Genomic DNA, 20,507 nt, shown 5'->3' on the forward strand with positions numbered 1-20,507 from the left:
GTTGCATAGGAGCAAGGCATCTTGATCAATGGAAAGTGCATTGAAAGATAGGGGTGAGTTGTTCAATAACTTGGAAGCTATGGTGGGACCCTTGATGGCAAGAAATCAAAGATTAAATAAGTTCAGTCCATATGAGTTGGATTTTTCACAATCATTATCTTATGATTATACTTATGACAAAGCACATGGATAGGAACACATACACCACAAAATTTAAGTGTCATAAGGTTTCTCTCCTTCATGAAAATGATTGTGAGGAAACGATTTCACTAAGAAAGATTTTGAAGATAGCAGTATGTAATTTGCATTTCTCGAATTCGATTATGACTACGACATCCCTCTTCATAGTTCGAATTGTGAGATTTGGCAAATCAGTTTGAACATTCGAGACTTATTGCTATAAGTTCTAGAATTGTTTAAACACACATATGGGTTGTCTAAGGAAAGGTGTATGAGTTTAAGAAGCTTAGATAAAGTCTTATCGAAGCATCTAGTATTAGAAATATGAACTTAATAAATTCAATAAGCATTGGTTTTCTAGAAGTTCAGATGATTTCTGAATACATGTCAAAGCTAGTGGGAGCATAAGTGTTATGCTAGTATGGATATAATCACCATGTTAGTGGGAGCATGGTAATTATGGTAAGTTACAAGTTGGCAATATTAATTATAGAAAAAAAAGTTTCAATTTGCAAAGTTGCAATGTTGAAATGTTTTTTTTGCTATAATTAAGGGAGAGAATTTTATACTTCGTTTCAAAATCTAAGAGCTTAGATTGAGAAATTTTAATCAAATTTAGTCAAATATATGAATTGCATTCTCAAAATTCGATTATGATTACGGCATCCTTTTTTATAATTCGAGTTTTGAAAACTTGGCAAATAGAAATATTATGGCAAAAGACTGGTAAAGTATCACGTCTTTATGTAAGACATTATGCTTCGTGTTCCATACGCTTCGGGTATAGGATCAATCACATATGCTATAATAATTGACCGTTCTTAAATTTTTCCAAATGCCTAGGGCATAAGAGGGAAAAGGGACTGGAACCGGACATGGCTAAGTTTATTAAACAACTATCAAAGGACTAACTATGGTTCGCCAAGGATTGGTCGCTTATGAGCAGTTGGAAGTATAGTAATAGATGGACCATATCGACATTATTATAAATAGATAGGATTCTATTTAGAATGAGTTGTCATATGGCGAATATGGAAATATTTCCATATTGGGAGTTGGACGTTAAGAATCTATATGTCTAGATTAGAAACTTTTATGAGAGAAGGATGTTCAAATGAATGTACTTTGAATATGAGACTTCGTATTTATGGAATTGTCTTGCAACAATTTCCAATAGATGATTTTGTAATTTCATTGGCAAAGGATTTGTGACTGGCGTTGTGATATTACGAAAGAATCATTGCATAAAATGTTAGAATCTTATATATATTCTATAAGTGGCAAGAATTTGATATTCTTACACTTGAGGTAAGGATTGGGAATTCTGAAATGAGTGTTATTGAAAATATGTTCAATTGATCTATTTCACAAAGTAAGGACCGTAGGAAAACATAATGTGCATGCTAAGAGCATAGGACAACTATAGTTATAATTCAAGTAGTAAGTTGATTACCCAAAACAACAAATAATGAGTAATCAATATGGTGATAAATAAAAGGTGTTTTATTTATACTCAAAATTTTGAGGCCATATAGGATTAGTATTATTCTTGTGTTAACTTTGCATGTTTTGTGTAACGCCCGGGTTTCGGGGCTAAGAATTTTAGACAATGTAATAGTATAGGTCAACTATTGTAACTCTTTTTGAAGTAATAATGATGAAATATTTGAGTATTATGTGAATTATGTGTATTTATGTGCTTATTACTTATTTATAAATGTATAATAAATAAAGGATAAAAATAAGTGTCAAAATTAAAGTGTGAGATAACTCCGATACCTTTACATAAATTTTTAGTGGTCGAAACAAGGATTCCGGGGATATAAAGAACGCCGAAATCCGAGTTATAACGAAGAAGTTTTGACCTGTCGAAGTTTTGCGACAGAACCGGCACGACACCGGGAAGCGTAAAAAGTGAATTTATGATAGAAGACTTTTTAGCCTTAGTGATCTAAACCAAAGTTGTAGAGTATGTTAAACCGAGAAAATCCATAAAAATAACGCCCAAATCTGACTTCGTATGAGGAAGTTATGATTTTTCGAAGTTTCGACTTAGCAATGTACAGCCCGAAACTCGAATTTTAGTTCGAGCGGTTTTTGGCTTATGCGACCTAAATGAGAGTTGAAGATCTCATTATTAGGAACTCAACGGTAAAATGACAGATGAAAACGGAGTCCGTATGAAGGAGTTACGAATTCTTCGCGGTCATTTAGCAGTCTAATCTCTCCTACTGTTAAATTTACCGTCGGTCGAGAATTAGCCGACGAAGTCTAAATGAAAGTTGTAGATCTTGATTTTACCTATGCGTGGATATAAAGAACTTCGAAAACGAAGCTAATATTCAAGAGTTATGATTTTTCTAAGTCGGGAGGCTCATATGCGATATTGGGTGATGTGGCACCACCAGAATTGGACACATGGCACCACCAGAAGGCTGCCACATGCACCAACTCGGTGAGTTTTTGGTCAAAAATCGGCGAGTCCATCAGAAATTTCACTATAAATAGAGGTGTCGGGTCTTGCCATTTCTTCACACCTCTCAAACCTTCTTTCTCTCTCTACACTCTCTCTCTCTAAGCTCCCTAAGCCCCCCTAAAGTCTAGGTAAACCCCCTAGCATCCGAAGGAAGCCCCGAGGCTCTTGGAGTGCCAAGAAAAGAGCCTTTCGGCTCGGAAACGCTGCTCCAGCGAAGCCCGGTTTTGAGAAAAACCCGTTGTAAGTGAGCTACGCCTAACCTATCTTTAGTTTAGCTTATGTTTTAATATAGTAATGTTATTAGGACCTTATAATAAGTACTTGGGCTATTATTATGGGTTATATAAGTATCATTTAACGCTTATATAGTAGTAATAATAGCTAGACTATTAATTAGTCTCGGTGAATATTAGACTAAACCCTAGTGGTAATGATACTAGGTTTTGCCGAAGGAAAAGTGTGTTAAGAGTAACGAAGTGCTGTCCAAGCACCGAGTCACCACCTACTCAGGTGTGTGCATAGTTACTTTCATCTTACACATAGATATGAAGTATTTTATATAAATTATGTGCTATGTGTGCATATTATATGTATACTTGCTATCTATGCTGGATGAATGTTTTTATACAAGTTTTAAATGATTTAAACTGTATATGTATTTTATATCTACAATAATGTTAGGATAAAACATGGGTAGATGTAGTAAGACGATGTGTGATAAAATGACGAGAGGCCTCGATGTTGTTGTTGGTGATCCAGTCATCTAGCGGATGATGACCACAAACTGTTCTACACAGTCCAGTGGAACGCTAGCAGGCTCGCAACCTGTAGGTGTTTGTGAACGATGTGTTCACCGGTGTACTCCATCCCCCACATGGTTGCCTTTAGGACATTTATTGCTAAGGAACCCCCTTAGTAGTAGTGTCCATCCCGATGATGATCCTTAGGATAGGTCCCTTATGATAGGTGTTTAGGGACGTAATGTGAGGATAACGGGAACGGGTAATCAAGTTGTTGTTGGTTGATGAAATTAATAAACTTATTTATTGTGGGTTGAAAACCCTATGTGCTCACCACGCTCCCAAGCCTGACCCACTCAGTTTCATGTATTACAGGTAGTGGCGCTCGAGCATAGATGTGATGTTTTGCATGAGGGATTACGGATATAGGCCTATAGATATGAAATAACGTAGTAAGGCTTATATTGTACTATTTATGCTTTTGATCTATATCGAACATGACATCCCAAGTCCTTTAATGAAATACATTTCTTTGGAAATGCTTTTGATAAATCTTTATCATATTTTGTTTTGGGACAAATTCCGCAATACTTTTATTTAAAATGCTACACAAATTTTCAAAAAAGCATAAACAAAATCGGTCTTTTCTGGCCGCGAAAATGGGGATGTCACATTTTGACATCCTGAATAATTAAATTATTTTAGAATAATCAAATTATTCGAACGGTCCAAAGTCGTTTATACGTTGGAAGTAGGTATGAATGAAGACTATCATGAATTGGTGTGTAGATTGTCTAAAATATGTTAGACATAGCAAAGGTTTGCTGCAACGTTCATGAGTGCTTATGAATATGATTTGAGCATTGGATTAAAACCCACACTCACTTGGATCGCTTCATGGATTTTATCACGAGTGATTGGTGAGACGATAATATCTTATATTCTTGAAATCGAGATGTGTGAGTTGTATCTTGCAAATCGGTTGCACATTTATAATATGTAAACGCACCGGTAACTTGATGTTATAAAACGTATTGTTGTGTGTGATTCGGTGAGTGAGTACAAGCAAGCATTGAATCGAAGTTTATCCGTTCCTTTTACCCAAAGTGGGATAAATGAGATATCTGTGGGCCCCTCAATGATTTAGTGATGACACCTAAAGTGCTTGGCCAAGCTAGAACTAAGTTGACGTGTTCAATTGTAGTCTGTTGTCAGTCGTCATAAATCGGAAATCGGGAAACAACACATAGACTGAGAGAATGATTTAAATCCATGTCTCATGTCTATATGATATCTAGAATGGAGGAATATATGATCCCTTATCTAAAGGACAGGGTTTTGATAAGATCAGAGCTAACAGCGGCTTTTGAAAGCTACGATTGTGAATCAGGATCTGAAGTCACACGCAGAATAGTTATTAGACTTATCCAAGTGGGAGACTGTTGAATTAGTGTCTAAGTCCATAACTATTTTGGTATGTACTTGACCCGATGGTGCATGGTCCTTTTGGGTTGCCTTCACCAAAGCAACTTGATAGGATGAATTATGGAGATAGAGGATTAATTATGATTTATTAATATATTATGAGAATAATATATTGAAGGAGAAATCATATTGTTTAATTAATATTAGTCAATATTTAATTAAGAATTAATTTTGTGGCAAAAAGAAATTAATTAAACTTAGGGGGACTAGAACTATCAATTGTGTGATAGTTGAATATTGGGCTAATGGACTCCATATTAGAGGAGTGCACGAATTCTATGGGGAAACCCATTAGAAATCGTCCAAGGCCTCTAAGGAGGGAGTCCATGGGCTGCTTAGGGCCTAAGCAGTCAGATTAGGGTTTCCTTGTTGGATAACCCTAATAGCCTCACTATTTAAGGACCCATAGGGCACCAAAACCGTGGCTAAGAGTTTCTTGAGTGTTTCTAGATGTTTTTGAGTGCCTATCCTCTTCTCATTCTTCATCCTTATTGCTCTTGGTGTTTGTAACTCCATTAGAGGTGCAACACTTGAGGCACTAAGCTTTCTGAAGCCAATTACAAGGAGGAATAGAATGTTATCAGTACATAACAATCAAAGGTAATTTCTAAACCCTTAATTTAGTTCATAGTATGATAGATCTAGGGTTTATAGCTTTGGATAATTCAATTGCGTGTTCATTAGACAAAATAGATCCAAAGCATTAGGGTTTGCATGTACACCATAGAAATGATCTAATGCTCGAAACCCATCAAATGTCATTACACAAACCCAGTGTTCTAAAGAATTCATGTTATATCCATATGTCATATGATGTAACAACTTCATAAATGATTGTTGTCTTACCACTTTTGCCTGCTTATTGCCCAACCCAAGCGGTGGGGCAAAATTTTCATTCCCAATGCATGCGGTCAATGATTTTTAATATTTTTTCATAATTTTAAATAAAGACAATCTTAATTTAGTTTATCTAGATAAAATCAAAGGATCCAATAAAAAGTTGACACATAAGATAATGGTGAATTTCCTAGATGATAAGATCATATTCACAACTTTACATTCAATGAAGATGATTACCACAATTTTGCATTTAATAAAGATGATACCGACAACTCTTCATTTAATAAAGACGATCTCGACATTTCATGTTTAATAAAGATGATGCCGACAAATCTTTATTTAATAAAGATGATATATATTGATATCTCCAATTGTGACAAAATTCAACTTAAAATGTGGCTAAAACAATGATAAGATTTTATCAATAACCTTTACCCATAGTTTTAATCAAAAGTGTGACCATAGGTCATTTGTGTACTAGTTAATGGTGCGGTTTTAAAACCGCACCAAAAAATGATGAGAACCGCCCTAAAAAAATTGTTTCTTCCATAAAAACATATTACAATCGCCTCATTAAAGCTTTAAACTGCTCCTTTAAATATAAAAAGAATCGCATCTTTAAATAAAAAAAAACCCATCTAAAAAGTACCGCAACATTACCAAGATAAACTATTGCAAGATCTAAAAGCTTTTTTTCCCACCGTTAACAATATAAACCCCTTTAAATTAGAGTATAGACACAAAACAAAAATCAACCCATGAATCTTAAAACATATAATGTCATAATACAACAGTGGTCGAGATTCAATGTATTTAACAAATAAGTTGCATTTAATTCTAGAAAACAAAGAAAGATATAATCATTTGAGCTCTAGCTCCTTGCAACTCTTGTAGTCTTGCTCCAATGGGGTTAGTTTAACTTAGCTTTATTTTAGTTGCGGAACCTTAAGCCTGTAAAAGGAACACAAAATGATGCACGGAAATTCATGGAATTAATTTATATTATCAAGGTATAACATACATTTGTGAAACGGAACCAAACCGGAACCGATTAGTGGTATTTGGTACAGTTTCGAATCTCCTAATCCATCAGTTTTCATTTTTGGTTCTGGTTCGGTTCGGGCAGGTTTCGGAACGGTTTACATCCCTATGTCAAAATTATTCTCGTTTTCATAAGACTGAAGGCAGAGAGATTGGATACAAACCAAAGGTAGCGAGCTTGGACACAAATTATTCTCCCAATCCTTTGTCTGTTCAAAATATACAAATTGTCCTCTTCATCCTCATCAAAAGTAGTAAATCTGTAGCCAAATGATTTTGTTGAATACAAGTTTGTAGAGCTATTATTGCTTTTTTTTTTCTAACTTTCTCATCCTTGTATCTATTTTCAATTGGATATAGTAACTACACAGCACACCATTAAATCAAAAAAAAAAGGAACCATTTGCTAGATTTCCAAAACCTTGATTTCAATAGTGTTTGCAAACTAGATTTTAAATTTATAGATGATAAACGAATAAACCCTAAGAAAGTAACTCAAATGCAAGCCTTGAGGATTGAAACATCCATCTGTTGTGACTGCCTCCATCTCTTTTGACTTTTCTTCATTCATGTCTTTTAATTGAACTTCTGTTTATACAAAGATGAGAATTCTGATATTAAATCGATTTAATGATGTTAGAATGAAAGATTAACATAAAGATATAACTACTAACCTGGGACCCAAACAAGCATTTGCCCACCTATTGACACAACATCTTGTGGTACACTATATAAAAAAGGGGATTTGTTTTAGTGGAAAAAGGCATCAAGAGATGTAGAACGCCACAACTAACAAGGTTACCTGCTTGTTGTTGTTCGGAGATGACTTAGGCATTTAAACAAACAGATAGAGTGTAATGGATAAACCCTAACACCCTATCTCATTTTTACCTGTTTCAATTTGCACCAAAACTGATCAATTAGATTTTGCGAATCAATCACATCCACACAATCATACATTACATACAGTACATATAATTAAAGGACAGAAGGAGAGGATTTTTATTAATTACCATTCTTTGAACCACTTAACCACATGAATTTTAGACTTGATGAAATTATGTCGTTCGAAGGGGTTGTTGCGCCAGAGTAGAGACTACCTTACCGCGCCGGTGTGTAGAAATCAATGAGATCGCTGATGTAATAGGCTGGAAAGAGAAGAAAACCTATAGCAGAAGGGTCTTTGAGGTGTGTATACGACAAAACAAGGAGGAATCAGCGAAGAAATGAAAAATCAAAACATTTAACTATTTAAGAATAGAAAATCAGAAAAATCGACGCTAGGGTTTTTAGATTTTGTATCGAAGTAGGAGGAGGAAGTCGCCAGAAGCAGGAGGTCGTCGTATCTGTTGTGTCTTTGTCGTCTGCCCTTTGGGTGAGAGATGAAGAACAAAATATTGGGCGGAAAGACATGGCGCGGGAAATGAAAAATTTGGAAGGGGGAAACACCGTCATGAACAAAATATTAGGAGGGAACTGGATCTTTAATAATGTGTTTTTAAAATAAACCGCACTAATAAATGGTTTTTAAGCATTTTTATAGAAACTACATCAACAAATATATTTGATGGTACGATTTTATAGTTTTCTAATGTGAAAACAATTTATTGATACGGTTTTATGCTATCACCGCATTAAATGAAAGATATTAAAAAGGGTTTGTACTAGTGTAACCTGGTTGGTAGAGTTTATTGCCTCATGGAGTAGAAGCTCAACCTGGTCAATGAAGCTTCTAACTTTAGAGTCACTAACATGTTAACCATCTAATTTATCGTTCTAAAAAATTCATTAATTGTAATGAAATATCAACCCTTGGCCTCACTGACATATTACCAAACCATTAGGCCAAAGTGATTAATGAAATATACATCGGACATATTGCTTTCTAGATTTTATTACTATATATTTTTTTAATCAAAAGAGAAATACATAGGAATTCAGAAGTGAAAAATTCAGAAAACTCTCTCCTGCCAGCAGTGATTTTTGGAAGGTGACATATCCGCAGATGAAGTGAAAAGGGCTGTGTGGGATTGCGGGAACGATAAGGCTCCTGGACCGGACGGTTTTACATTCAAATTCCTGAAAAAATATTGGGAAGTTCTGAAGGGGGGCATTATGGCGTATATTAATCATTTCGAAAAGTGGGGCAGACTTTCCCGGGGATGCAACTCATCATCTATAACATTAGCGGCTAAGATCAAGGATCTGTTATCCCTTTCGGATTACCGTCCCATTAGCCTTATCGGTTCATTATACAAAATAATTGCAAAGATTTTAGCATCAAGAATCCGAATGGTGATGGGGGAATGTATTGATGAAGTACAAACTGCATTTGTCAAAGGACGGGATATATTAGAAGGACCTCTTATAGTAAATGAGATATGTACATGGGGGAAGAAGAGAAACAAGAAGATTTTACTGTTCAAAGTTGATTTTAATAAAGCCTTCGATTCGGTAAATTGGAACTTCTTGAATTCCATGATGCAGCAGATGAATTTCGGAATAAAATGGAGGACTTGGATGAAAGGATGCTTGGAGTCAGCTAGGGCATCGGTATTGGTGAATGGTTGCCCAACAACGGAATTCCAACTAGAAAAAGGAGTTAGGCAGGGAGACCCTTTATCGCCATTTCTTTTTATATTGGCCATGGAAGGACTAAATATCGCATTAAAAGAGGCAGTCGAAAAAGGTGTTTTTCAAGGTATAACTATTCCAAATTCTGATATTAAAGTATCACATCTAGTCTACGCTGATGATGCTCTTTCATTGGAGAATGGTCTAGACAAAATATAAAAAACCTGGCAAGGATACTTAAGTGTTTTCAAGTATTTTTCGGACTAAGTGTAAATTTTAATAAATCAAAAGTTTTTGGCATATGTGTTAATACACAAAGAGGTTGAGAATTGGGCACTACCGTTAGGATGTGAACCCAGTAATCTGCCATTCAGAAACAAGCTTTCTAGGTGGAAATCAAAGACTTTGAGTTTTGGTGGCAGAGTGACTCTTGCAAAGGCGGTTCTGGGGAATCTCCCCATATTCTACTTATCAGTTTTTGCTGCCCCATTGGGGATCATTGAGGCTTTAGAGAGAATAAGGAGAAAATTCATATGGGGAGGTCCAGAAAATGAATCAAAAATTAATTGGGTTGCTTGGGACAAAATTCTAGCACCCAAGGAAGTGGGAGGTCTTGGTCTTGGCTCCATAAAGGCAATGAACTTAGCTTTGCTAACAAAATGGAAATGGAAATTCTTCACTGAACGAGACTTGTTATGGGTGAAGATCATAAATGGTTTACACAATCTTGGATCGTTTCCGCCAAGCAAAATGTCCTCTAGATATATATCTAGGTGGATTTTGGAAAAAATATTGATAAATGCAATAATTCTCTTCGGAAACTAAACATTGCAGATAAGGATGTGATACGACGAAATCTGGGAGGTACTGGATGGGATTCTGATTTTATTTTGGATGGAAAGTTTATTGTTGCAGCCTTAAGAGGACGAATTGAAAGGGCAGGTCATTGGATCCCGGATGGAGCCTTCATGTGGAGTAACTGGATTCCGTCCAAGGTGAGTTGTTTTGTCTGGAGAGAAAAAATGAACCGCATTCCATCATCGAATGCTCTTGTTCAGCGAGGAGTTCAGGTGCAAGATTTACACTGCAATGCGTGTATCTCAGATATTGAATCCACAGACCATATGTTGGTCACTTGCCCGTTTGCAGAAAAAATCTGGAACCGGATATGGAATTGGTGTGATATCATGCCTCCTCAACTATCTAGTGTCAAGGCGATTCTAAACTTTGCAGCGGAGTATGGACATATCCCAAAGAAGAGGAAAACAGTGAACACAATCATTTTCGGAGTATTATGGTGTATGTGGAGAACCAGAAATGACAGAATTTTTAATTCAAAATTTACTACACCTGAACTCGTTTTTGAAGGTGTAAATACCATGGTGTATATATGGATTAAACATAGATATGGAAAAGGAAATTTCGTGTGGGAGGAGTGGAAAAAATCTCCATTTTCATTTATGTAATTGACTATAATAGTTTTGGCTCTCACTAGTGACTTGCTAGTGAGAGTTTTTTTTAATAAAATTTGCCGGTTCAAAAAAAAAAAAAAAAAAAAAAGAGAAATACAATTCACATTAAATGGCGACATGAATGTTAGTGTATATTGAGTGTAATTTTACGTTGTGCCATTTTCTATTCATTTGTAATTTGTCCATATAGCCCAAAGTATTGTTGTATTTATTGTACCCTGATATGTCATTCAATCAACTTTTGAAAATAAGTGTGTGCTAATATTAATAAGCTAGGGACATATTATTACATACACGAAGGCAAATAAAAAAATCATTTGATTTTCAATAAAAATTTACAATTGTAAAAAGACAATATTCATTATCATGCTCTTAAACTATCCATTTTGCGTCAAATAAGACTTAAACCCTCAAAACTTATTTACTGAATACAATTATACAAATGTAATGGTGACCCAAGAAGCATGGTCCTGGCAATTTAATATAGATGTAGCTGCTTTTGCATATATAACTTTGAATTTTTTTTTCTTAATTGGCAGCGCTGCAGATAGTCCTGATCACCCCGTTTGCACCTGTACGGGGATCAATTTCTCCCATCCTAACCATGGCTGCTGCAAAATCAGATGCAAACCTTGAAGGACTGTTGCTGTACTCTAATACGATGCTATCACTTGAGCCTCCATTAAAGAGCACCTGATCCGATTGAAGAAGACCTCTCCTCTGTACTAGATTTCTGAAGTAGTTGTTATCAAATGAATTTGGTGTCACCAAATCAAGAGGTGCCATGTTATCATCTCCTTCTCCTCTAGTCAAAGGGCAGTTGCGCCTACGTGTGGTAGCAAAGTTAGCATCTATGTCCGACGACCCATTGCCATGTATCCTGCCTCGAAAAGCAACACACCGTGATTGCCCAATAGTATGAGCCCCTGATACGAAAAATATTGTTCATGATCAGTTTCAAAATTTGAGAAAGATAATTGTCGGTGATACCATGGATGCAGCGACATATGTAAAGTGTATAGATTATAAATTCTAACCAGATAAAGCAACCATGTCTCTTTCACTCAGACCCTTCACCTGAAAATCCGAAATGAGTGACTGTAGATCCTGATCAGCTCTTGGAAGATCGCTATCGGCTTGACTTGGATATGCAGCAGTAGAATCTCTTCTACCAAGACCTACTGACCATGATGGACCACCCACCTGCATGTTTTTAAATTATTGATAAGTAAAAAGATGCAGATTCTATTTTTACTATAAGAAAATATATATTTAAGCAGTCAATTACCGAAACAGAAGCATCACGGGCTGCAACAGCGAGTATATCAGCACATGAAACGATGCCGGGACATATATTCTCCACAGCAGATTTTGCTGCATCTATAACTTCGTATCCTCCAAACCCAACATTGGAAAATGTTGTCCTCTCAGTTGTGGGTGTGTCGTTTAGTAAAATAGATGCATCGCAACCCTACAAATTTAGCCAGTATATATGAAGTTCAAGTGTGTTATATAGCTAGCTATAGGTCAAAAAACACAGGCACCATGGTCAAATGTCATGGAAAGGAAAAGGGAACTTATAAATTACGTATTAAATCTACCTGAACAAAACAATCATGAAAATGAAGGCGAATGAGAAGAGCTGCCATGCGACGTTGCCGTGACACTGCAGTCCTAACTGAAGTTCGGATGACGGTGAGTGCGTTGGGGCATGTGCTATCGTAGAAGGTAGGAGACAACTGAGCTTTGCACCCCATACTGTTCAATGAAAGAATTAAAATGATGATATAAGGGTAAATGGTTCGAAGAGAATGATGAGGATCCATTTGGTTGAAGATTCTGATTAAGTAAAGATCGATCAACGGCGTGTGTTTTTGTTAATGAACTGAAAAGTTGCAGGTTTGTCTGGGAAGTGTCATTGCTTGAGTTATATATAGGGCTACTGGGCTAACAAGTAGTTCAGTTGGGTGAAAGGGTAATTAATCTCATTTATTATTTGCTTGTTGACTTAGTCACTTAGACTAAGCCTCGTGTACGTGTGGAGCCATGATACTTATAACTTAGTTCACTTTTCTTGACCTAGAATTAAAATTTGCTTTCACCAATTTGTACATTTAATGTAATTACCTTGGGTTACTGCCTTCCTCGAACCAGAGGTTTTCAAATCCTTCTCTTAACAAAACATATGAGGTTTTCCCTTGGCCGGCACTAGGCATGCCGGGATGTGTGACCATACATGGTTCGTGTCATTTAGGAGGCCCATAGTCTTTTTATGTATGTTAGAACTTAGGACCATTTTTTTCTTTTTTCGCACGGGCCTATGAGACAAATGAAATTAAGGAGTATAATAGTGTGTGCATGTGTGTTGCCTTTATGAAGAAAAACAAGTGAACATCACTCAGAGGGAACTCACTACACAACGAAGTTATGATTTGTGGCAATAGAAATGGCGTCTGTAAGTACAATATCATCTAAATAAAGTATATATAATGTAAGCGTTAACCGATCCTGAATGATATATATATATATATATATATATATATATATATATATATATATATATATATATATATATATAGAGAGAGAGAGAGAGAGAGAGAGAGAGAGAGAGAGAGAGTAAATCGTTGAAACTACACATGTGGTGCATATATTTGAGACCATATATGAATCTATGCTTGGTCTAAATTTATGGTTTATACTTTGTTTTTCTAGACATTTATAGTTTTTGGTCTAGGGTCAAAATCCCCGTGAGTTTATTTGTTGTTTGGACCGAAATCACATGTGATTTCGGTCAAACTATTGGGTATATATATATATATATATATATATATATATATATATATATATATATATATATATATATATATATATATATATATATACTAGTAGGGTACCCATGCGATGCAACGGACGGCGAATAGTTCCATTCAGGAGATCAATTATATTTTGTCGAACGATGAACAATTTGCTTTTGATCTATTATGGGCAGTCTCTATTGTGATTTGATATCAGCATTTCAGCGAATTGTTCATTTCAGTCGCGGCGATTATATTCATTTTGGCAAATACATCGACTCAATGTTTTCTTTCCAAAAAAGCATGCAATATTTTGGTGAATATTATCACAATCAAACTATATCGATAACGTATGTTGTTTTCAGTTAAAATGAAAATATGTTATTATTTTGAATTGAAGTTAAAACTGTAATTAGTGGGGGTAGGCAAGCCAAAGTGGGCGTCAAAGTAGGAGGCATCGTGTATGTTTGGCAAAAAAATTTATTTTTTTACAGTTATTATTACTTTTTTTGTCAAATCGTAAATTAAGATTTTTCTGTCAAAAAATTAAATTTTAGAATTTTCTTGTTAAATTGTTGAAAGTATTAGGACTTTAGTGTATATATTTCTAAAAAAAACTAAGTAAATAGTTTTCCTTTTAAAAAATAAAAATTAAATATTGAAGTTTCAAGGAAACAAAATGAACAATCGACCACAAATCGTTAAGAGAATTGCAATATATATAATACGAATCTACCCATTTGTTGGATACCAGACGGTTTTGTCTTTTATTATTATTATTATTTCGAGATTGGTAAATCAAACATGTAGAATCTTTAATATGTGTATTTTAAATTTTCGGTATTTTGTTAATCAAAATGGATAAATTATAAATCATATTTTATCGAACCAGATATTTGTAATATTGTCGGATTTTGAACTAATTATGTTGCTTTGATCTTTAAGAATCACTAAGTTCAACAGATGGTATTTTTGTTTTATTTCGATACAAAATATCACGAAAATAATAACTTTAGCAAAATATTTATCCGTTTTTACAAAATATATTTCTTCTTACAACTCTATTTGCTATTTTATTTTTTACATTTTCATTTCTTTTGCAAAGTATAGTTATAGGAAATGTCAATAATTGTATTTTATATATTCATTTATAATATCGGTTTTCTATAATATTTGCTTTCATACATGCTCGATTGTGTTTTCTAAACAAAAACAAAAACTGTGTTACAATGTACATGATACAAACCCTAGTTAATATGCAATTTTTTTACACATACTTTATCCACATAATAATTAACAATTCTTAATTTAAAAAATGATCACATTGTATATATAAGAACATTTCCTAGTTCATTGTTTATGCTAAACAACTAAAATGTAATGTTCGAAAAAAATAAAATATGCTTAAAAAATAATATTTAATATTTAATATAAATAATAGAAGCTTAGATTTAGTACATATGATTAGTCTCATCCTTTTTTAGATCTTGGAACTCTACAAATCTTTTTTTAACTAAGTGTTTTGGAAATTTACAAAAATCTATTGTTATATATATATATATATATATATATATATATGCCAAAGATTCAAGTTTTTTATCATTTAAAAGTTAATTCAAACATATATTATAGCATATATTATAGTAGATATTCTTACGAAAAGAATAAGTTTTAATTGAGGATAAATAGTACTACAATTATATTGTTAGATTGTTAAATGCAAAAAAAAAAAAAAAAAAAACTACACAACAAAATGGTCGTTACTTGTTACAAAAAAATCTTTATTTTTTTTTTATCTATTTCTACTTTTATCCACTCTACTTAATGGAAAAACGTTTGATTTTTTTCTCTTTGAATATATATATTAAATTAATTGAAATGTAAAGATAAATTAAAAGTTTTGCTTGGATACCTCTACAAAATAAACACCACTTTATTTGAAACATAATATCATAAAAAGATAATACGGTTTACAAAATGAAATGGCTATTATACAAATTCCAAACAAAAAAGTTACAAACAAGTATATCAAGAAACCTTAAAATTTGACAGCTAAACAAATACTTTAGTAAATCGTTATTACAATTGTTATATTTACATCATATTAACCACACCCTTTTTATCTAAAAACATTGCGCAAAACAGATTAGAAACCCTTTCCTCATCAAATACTTATATCAACACAAATTTGATAAATAAATAAATAAATAACCATAGATGATTTCAGTCCCTTTTAGCTGTCATCGTGACATAAACAAAATAAAAGTCCACAAGATCATAAACGCATTAAAGATAGACACATACAAATAAAACTCCTTTGCAAGTTGTTTATGCTTAGCATTCCTTGATAAACCTAACATAACATTAATACTCATGTATTAATATGAAGAATCGTTGAATAAACAAATCAGTAAAGAAAACCCAAAAAACTTTACATGTTAGTATTAAGTAAAAAGTACCTGACTACAAAAAATGAGATCTAAAGACCTAATACAAAATAGCTTCTTCCCGGACTACTTGCAATCCAAAGGTTTCTTTCGATTCAACTCCCACAGTTGGTACAAAAAGTTCCCTAATAGTCATATACTACAAAAGTATGATCACGGTTAGCAGGGTAATAATACACTTTGGATATTGAATCTACTCTGTATGTAGAGAAGATCTGCTTCAAAGATGATCTCTCCATGCTATCACAGTTAACTTCATAGTATGACAATAATAAACAACGATTAAGTCATTCACAGTTAACACGAAGAGAGAGTACCAAGAGGTTGTTCCAATTAGAAAGAGATTTTGATATAACGATCACGGAGGTCTTTTCAAATTTGATTCATCCCAAGGATTCATCAACTCCTCCTCCAACTTTCATTACTCCTATAGAACAAAAATGAAACAACAACTACATCAAGAGCTATTGATTTCACAAAGAAAACCCACTATTTAAAAAAGTTGATAAATCTTAAACCACAATTTCAGATACAAGGGAGGTGAGGGGTAGTGAACAATTGACAAAGTAAGTGATAGATTCGTGTAGAGAGAAACAAAAAATCAGACCATACCTTGCTATAATATACAACAAGCTAAAGCAAGCGGTGCAATTAAATGGTCTAAGGCGGCACATATGAACCTCGAAAGCAGAAAAGGACCTGGTGGCGGAGGTTGATAGTGACGTTTGACGCTAGAAATCCATATCACAATTGATGTTTATGTCTTGAAATCGTTTCTATCACGATGTTTCCTATATACAAAACATCAAGATCAAGAGTTAGTTTTAGGGATTGTAATCGATATAGGTAGTAAGACTTAGGGATCGAAATCAATGCTTACCTTGGAGATTTTGGGTTTATTTCAGGAGAGTAGTTTTGGCTGATGTTGCCAATCGTTCAAAAAGTCGATTTATACCTCTATCTTCATCTTAGATCTATTTGAAGCAGGGGGTGCATTTTGGTGGTGAAACCCTAAATCAGAATAAGATAGAATAAGATAGAATAAGATAGAATCGATTACGATGGTCTCTGGATCAAGATCCATGTCCATAATCGGAAAATAGATCTAAACTTGAAAAACAAATATGTTTCATTCCTTTTCAAGATCAAAGTTTTTGTTCCCAACAAAGCTTCAACCATGGCGACTGTGGTGATTTTCCTGAGATAGGGTGAAAGGGAGAGGGTGGTGTGTTGCTGGAAACGTGGTGCAATGATGATCGAGGTGGTGAGGGAGGCTATTTAAGGTTAGAGGGGAGAAGGAAATGGAGAAGAGAGAAAAGTGGCGGTGGTTTCCAAATTTTGAAAATGAAATACATGACGAAGAATAGAGCGATGCAGAAAAGAAAGACACGGTGGCAATTTGTGTGAGTTGATCCGTGTAAGGCTCCGCGTGTTTGGTAGATCTTCCCATCTCAAGCATTATAAATTTGTACACAAGGCTCTACATGTTGTCTTTTAAGACAATTTTTAAATTCTCCATTCTCATTGGTTAATAACATTTCACACGGATCACCATTCGGAAAATCCTCACCGTTCAATATAGATCCGACGGCCTAGATTATCTTTCCTTGTTTTTTAAGATAACATGCTTAATTTTTTGTACCTTAGGCTTTACAATTTGTAATTAAGACATTGATTATGTATGGGGTGTGTGTGTGTGTATATATATATATATATATATATATATATATATATATATATATATATATATAGTGTCAAAAGGGCGTGTAATAGTGAAAAAAAGAGGAGGGAATGTTCAAGGGGGATGATATATTGTTGGGAATGTGTTTTAGAGAAAGAAGTAAGAGAGAACGTGTGTGGGTGTGAATCTTGTGTATCGGATTATCAATCAATACATTGTGTGCATTGAAGATTCATCTTCTTCTTCTTCTTCTTCTTCTTCTTCTTCTTGTGTATTCTATCTTGCATCATCCACTTGATTGAGATTCCGCACCATCAAGTGAATCAGATTGATACATCAAAGCGAATTTGGGAATTACAAGTGGTATTAGAGGTTGGATCGTATTAATCAAATTGGCAAGATATTGAACGTTTTTGGATTTTTCTTGGAGTTTTTGGCGTTTTTGATTTGTTTTGGACGAAATATTGGTTGTTTGTTCTTCTTGTTCTTCATAATTTTGAGTTTTTGGTCGAGTTTTTGCATTAAAAGTTGAAAAATCGTGTTTTTGGTTGTAATCTGCGAGACCCCGGTGGCTACTCTCTGTGTCAGATAGGGTTTCCACAATGTTTTCGGCCAGCAACGTGTTTTCAGCCAGCAACGATTTCGGTGGAGCGTCTGCGAGGGTTTGCGGTGGAGCGTCCGAAGGTTCTCGGTGAGAGGGTTTACGGTGTGAGGTTCTCGGCCTCAGAGTTCTTGGCTCGCACGTGTTTGGTTCCGATTTCGGTCTTGCATTTTCGGTTAGAAGTAGTTTTCGGTGCGAGACTTCTCGTTGTGGATGAGAAGCCTCGCGATTTCGGTCTAAAAATCAAATTTTCAAATTTTGAAGTCTCTTTTTCGGCCTAAAGTTTTGACTTTCGACTTTTGACTTCCAAGTTTGAATTTTAACTTTCATTTTTGACCTTTGACTTTCAAAGTTGACTTTGAACTCTCACGATTAACTTTGATTTTCTAGTTTAACTTTCAAATTTTAACGTTTGGCTTTCAAATATGATTTTCAATTTTGACTTTCAAGTTTGACTTTTAAGTTTGGCTTTTAAGGTTGACTTTTGAGGTTTCAAGTCAGAGAATATTTTTGGTATACAATGAGTTCCTCAATCAACAAGGTTAATGAAACTTCATGTTGTCAGTCTTGTGAAGCTACAATTAAGCTTCTTCATGATCAAATTGATATATTACATAGAGACAATGAGGACCTTAAATATGAATGATATACTCTTAAGAAGGCCCAAAAACCCTTAAAAGAACAACTAGAGGCCAAAACCAAGGATTTTAGAAAACTTCAAGAAGAATATAGTAATAAATGTGAAAACTATAACTATGTTAAGAGACGGCTTGCCAGCTTGACTCACGAGCTTGACACATTGAAAAACAAATTTAAAAATGCTGATTTTAACTTCAAAAAGTTTGATGTGTCAAGTAAGAAAGTTGAGACTATGATTGAGAAACAATTAAATTTAAAGATAATCAAAATAAGGGTATAGGGTATCACAATGTTCCACCTCCCTTCAGTGACAACTATACCCCTCCCCTTGAAATCAATGAAGAAGAGACACCTGCTCAGTTTGGTCCGCCCCTTGTACCAGCTTCAGTTAAGACTAAACAGTAAGGCCCAACTGAGAATATTGAGATGAACGATACTGATGATTCTACTTCATGCGCAGGTCAAGTAGTGGAGAAGGAGAACAAGAAGAACATAATTAATTCTAGTTTTGTTGATTCTGTTGATTGTCAAACCAATGTCTCCTTGAACTCTGAATCTTGTGCTTCTAATTTAGTTACTTCTACTAAACCTGTTGTTGGTAAATATAGGCCACCAAATCAAGCGAAACAGACTGCTTGTTGTAAGTGTGCTTGTGGGAACAATCAGAGACAAGTCATGGGCATGTTACCAGGGACAGGCAGAAACAACTTCTACGTGAAGAAACAGACTTGTTTCCACTGTGGAACACTTGGACACATTGCCAGAAGTTGTCCAAATCATGCATATGTTCCCTTCTATGCACAAGGTTGGCAGAATGCTCCAAGAGGGAGATTCTCCAAAAGTAACCCTTCGAGGTCACAATCACGTAATGGTGACTGGAATGCGAAAAGGCCAAGAATCAAACTCCCAAAGACAAGAAGGGAATGTCGGCCAATAAGCCAAATTCAAGAGATGGTCTAGTTAAACCAAGATCAGTTAGGTCAAAGTCATCTCGACGTTTGGTTTCAAGTTCTAAAGTGAGTGATAAGGCTTCCATCCGATCAAACAATAAATGGGTTAAACCCGACTACAAATGGGTACCAAAAGTTCATACTCCCAAATTGTCTAATAATTCTAACGTTTCTTCATCTTCTGTGTGTGATAAACAAGATATGTCATGGGAGAGAGTATCTTGCGTAGATGATAAAGGTCAACCCAGTTTCAAAATGGATTGGGTTCCAAAGACCAACTAATCTCGCACTCTGTGCTGGAGCAGATATAGAGGAATATCATCAAATTTTGGTTTTTTGATAATGGTTGTTCCAAGCACATGATAGGGGGCATCTCTCAACTGTACAACATTCAAAAACTTAATTGAAGGTATGTGTCCTTTGTGGGAAAGGAAGAAAGAAGAGTATCACAAATGGGGATTGTACTTAACGATGTGAAGAATTTTTGGATATGTTCCGGAGTTGAGACACAACTAAGATTGAATGTGTTGTTGCATATGTGTGCTGTTCTTAGATCATCTGGATGCAACTTCAGTTGGTGAATTAT

At 34.7% G+C, this 20,507-nt stretch overlaps 2 protein-coding genes and 2 long non-coding RNA genes across 6 annotated transcripts; 1 reads left to right on the forward strand and 3 right to left on the reverse strand.

Annotated features, from left to right (window-relative positions):
* Nucleotides 1-6,468: 6,468 nt before the first annotated feature.
* Nucleotides 6,469-8,369, reverse strand: LOC111908990 (uncharacterized). Of its 2 annotated transcripts, XR_006191217.2 has the most exons (3): nucleotides 7,437-8,267; nucleotides 6,743-7,350; nucleotides 6,469-6,672 (listed from the first exon to the last, which is right to left on the reverse strand). It is a non-coding gene; the product is annotated as an uncharacterized LOC111908990 (long non-coding RNA). The 2 variants fall into 2 exon arrangements; XR_006191216.2 differs by lacking the exon at nucleotides 6,469-6,672 and having other exon boundaries at nucleotides 6,705-7,350; nucleotides 7,437-8,369.
* A 508-nt stretch (nucleotides 8,370-8,877) lies between these two features.
* LOC111908978 (uncharacterized) lies at nucleotides 8,878-10,802 on the forward strand. Its single transcript, XM_023904773.1, has 3 exons — nucleotides 8,878-9,538; nucleotides 9,656-10,051; nucleotides 10,171-10,802. The coding sequence occupies exons 1-3, from the start codon at nucleotides 8,878-8,880 to the stop codon at nucleotides 10,800-10,802; spliced, it is 1,689 nt and encodes a 562-aa protein (XP_023760541.1).
* Nucleotides 10,803-11,113: 311 nt separating this feature from the next.
* On the reverse strand, nucleotides 11,114-12,729 carry LOC111909001 (lignin-forming anionic peroxidase). The gene is made up of 4 exons (XM_023904802.3): nucleotides 12,410-12,729; nucleotides 12,097-12,279; nucleotides 11,846-12,011; nucleotides 11,114-11,734 (listed from the first exon to the last, which is right to left on the reverse strand). The coding sequence occupies exons 1-4, from the start codon at nucleotides 12,632-12,634 to the stop codon at nucleotides 11,337-11,339; spliced, it is 972 nt and encodes a 323-aa protein (XP_023760570.2). The 5' UTR covers nucleotides 12,635-12,729; the 3' UTR covers nucleotides 11,114-11,336.
* A 2,918-nt stretch (nucleotides 12,730-15,647) lies between these two features.
* Nucleotides 15,648-17,406, reverse strand: LOC111909002 (uncharacterized). 2 transcript variants are annotated; one of them, XR_002856033.3, is made up of 5 exons: nucleotides 16,931-17,406; nucleotides 16,663-16,841; nucleotides 16,368-16,477; nucleotides 16,063-16,189; nucleotides 15,648-15,956 (listed from the first exon to the last, which is right to left on the reverse strand). It is a non-coding gene; the product is annotated as an uncharacterized LOC111909002 (long non-coding RNA). The 2 variants fall into 2 exon arrangements; XR_008231427.1 differs by having other exon boundaries at nucleotides 15,648-16,189; nucleotides 16,931-17,404.
* Nucleotides 17,407-20,507: the final 3,101 nt, after the last annotated feature.

Source organism: Lactuca sativa, chromosome 4 (assembly GCF_002870075.4).
Source record: "Lactuca sativa cultivar Salinas chromosome 4, Lsat_Salinas_v11, whole genome shotgun sequence".
NCBI lineage: Eukaryota > Viridiplantae > Streptophyta > Magnoliopsida > Asterales > Asteraceae > Lactuca > Lactuca sativa.

What these genes read in the sequence shown, in the direction of transcription:
- LOC111909001 (XM_023904802.3), bottom strand. Translation starts at nt 12,634, where the DNA reads ATGGATCCTCATCATTCTCTTCGAACCATTTACCCTTATATCATCATT. An exon ending in CCCGTGATGCTTCTGTTTCG is followed by an intron (nt 12,012 to 12,096) that starts GTAATTGACTGC and finishes AAAAACATGCAG; the next exon opens with GTGGGTGGTCCATCATGGTC. An exon ending in AGACATGGTTGCTTTATCTG is followed by an intron (nt 11,735 to 11,845) that starts GTTAGAATTTAT and finishes TTTTCGTATCAG; the next exon opens with GGGCTCATACTATTGGGCAA.
- LOC111908978 (XM_023904773.1), top strand. Translation starts at nt 8,878, where the DNA reads ATGGCGTATATTAATCATTTCGAAAAGTGGGGCAGACTTTCCCGGGGA. An exon ending in TGCTCTTTCATTGGAGAATG is followed by an intron (nt 9,539 to 9,655) that starts GTCTAGACAAAA and finishes TAATACACAAAG; the next exon opens with AGGTTGAGAATTGGGCACTA. An exon ending in ATGGGTGAAGATCATAAATG is followed by an intron (nt 10,052 to 10,170) that starts GTTTACACAATC and finishes TAAACATTGCAG; the next exon opens with ATAAGGATGTGATACGACGA.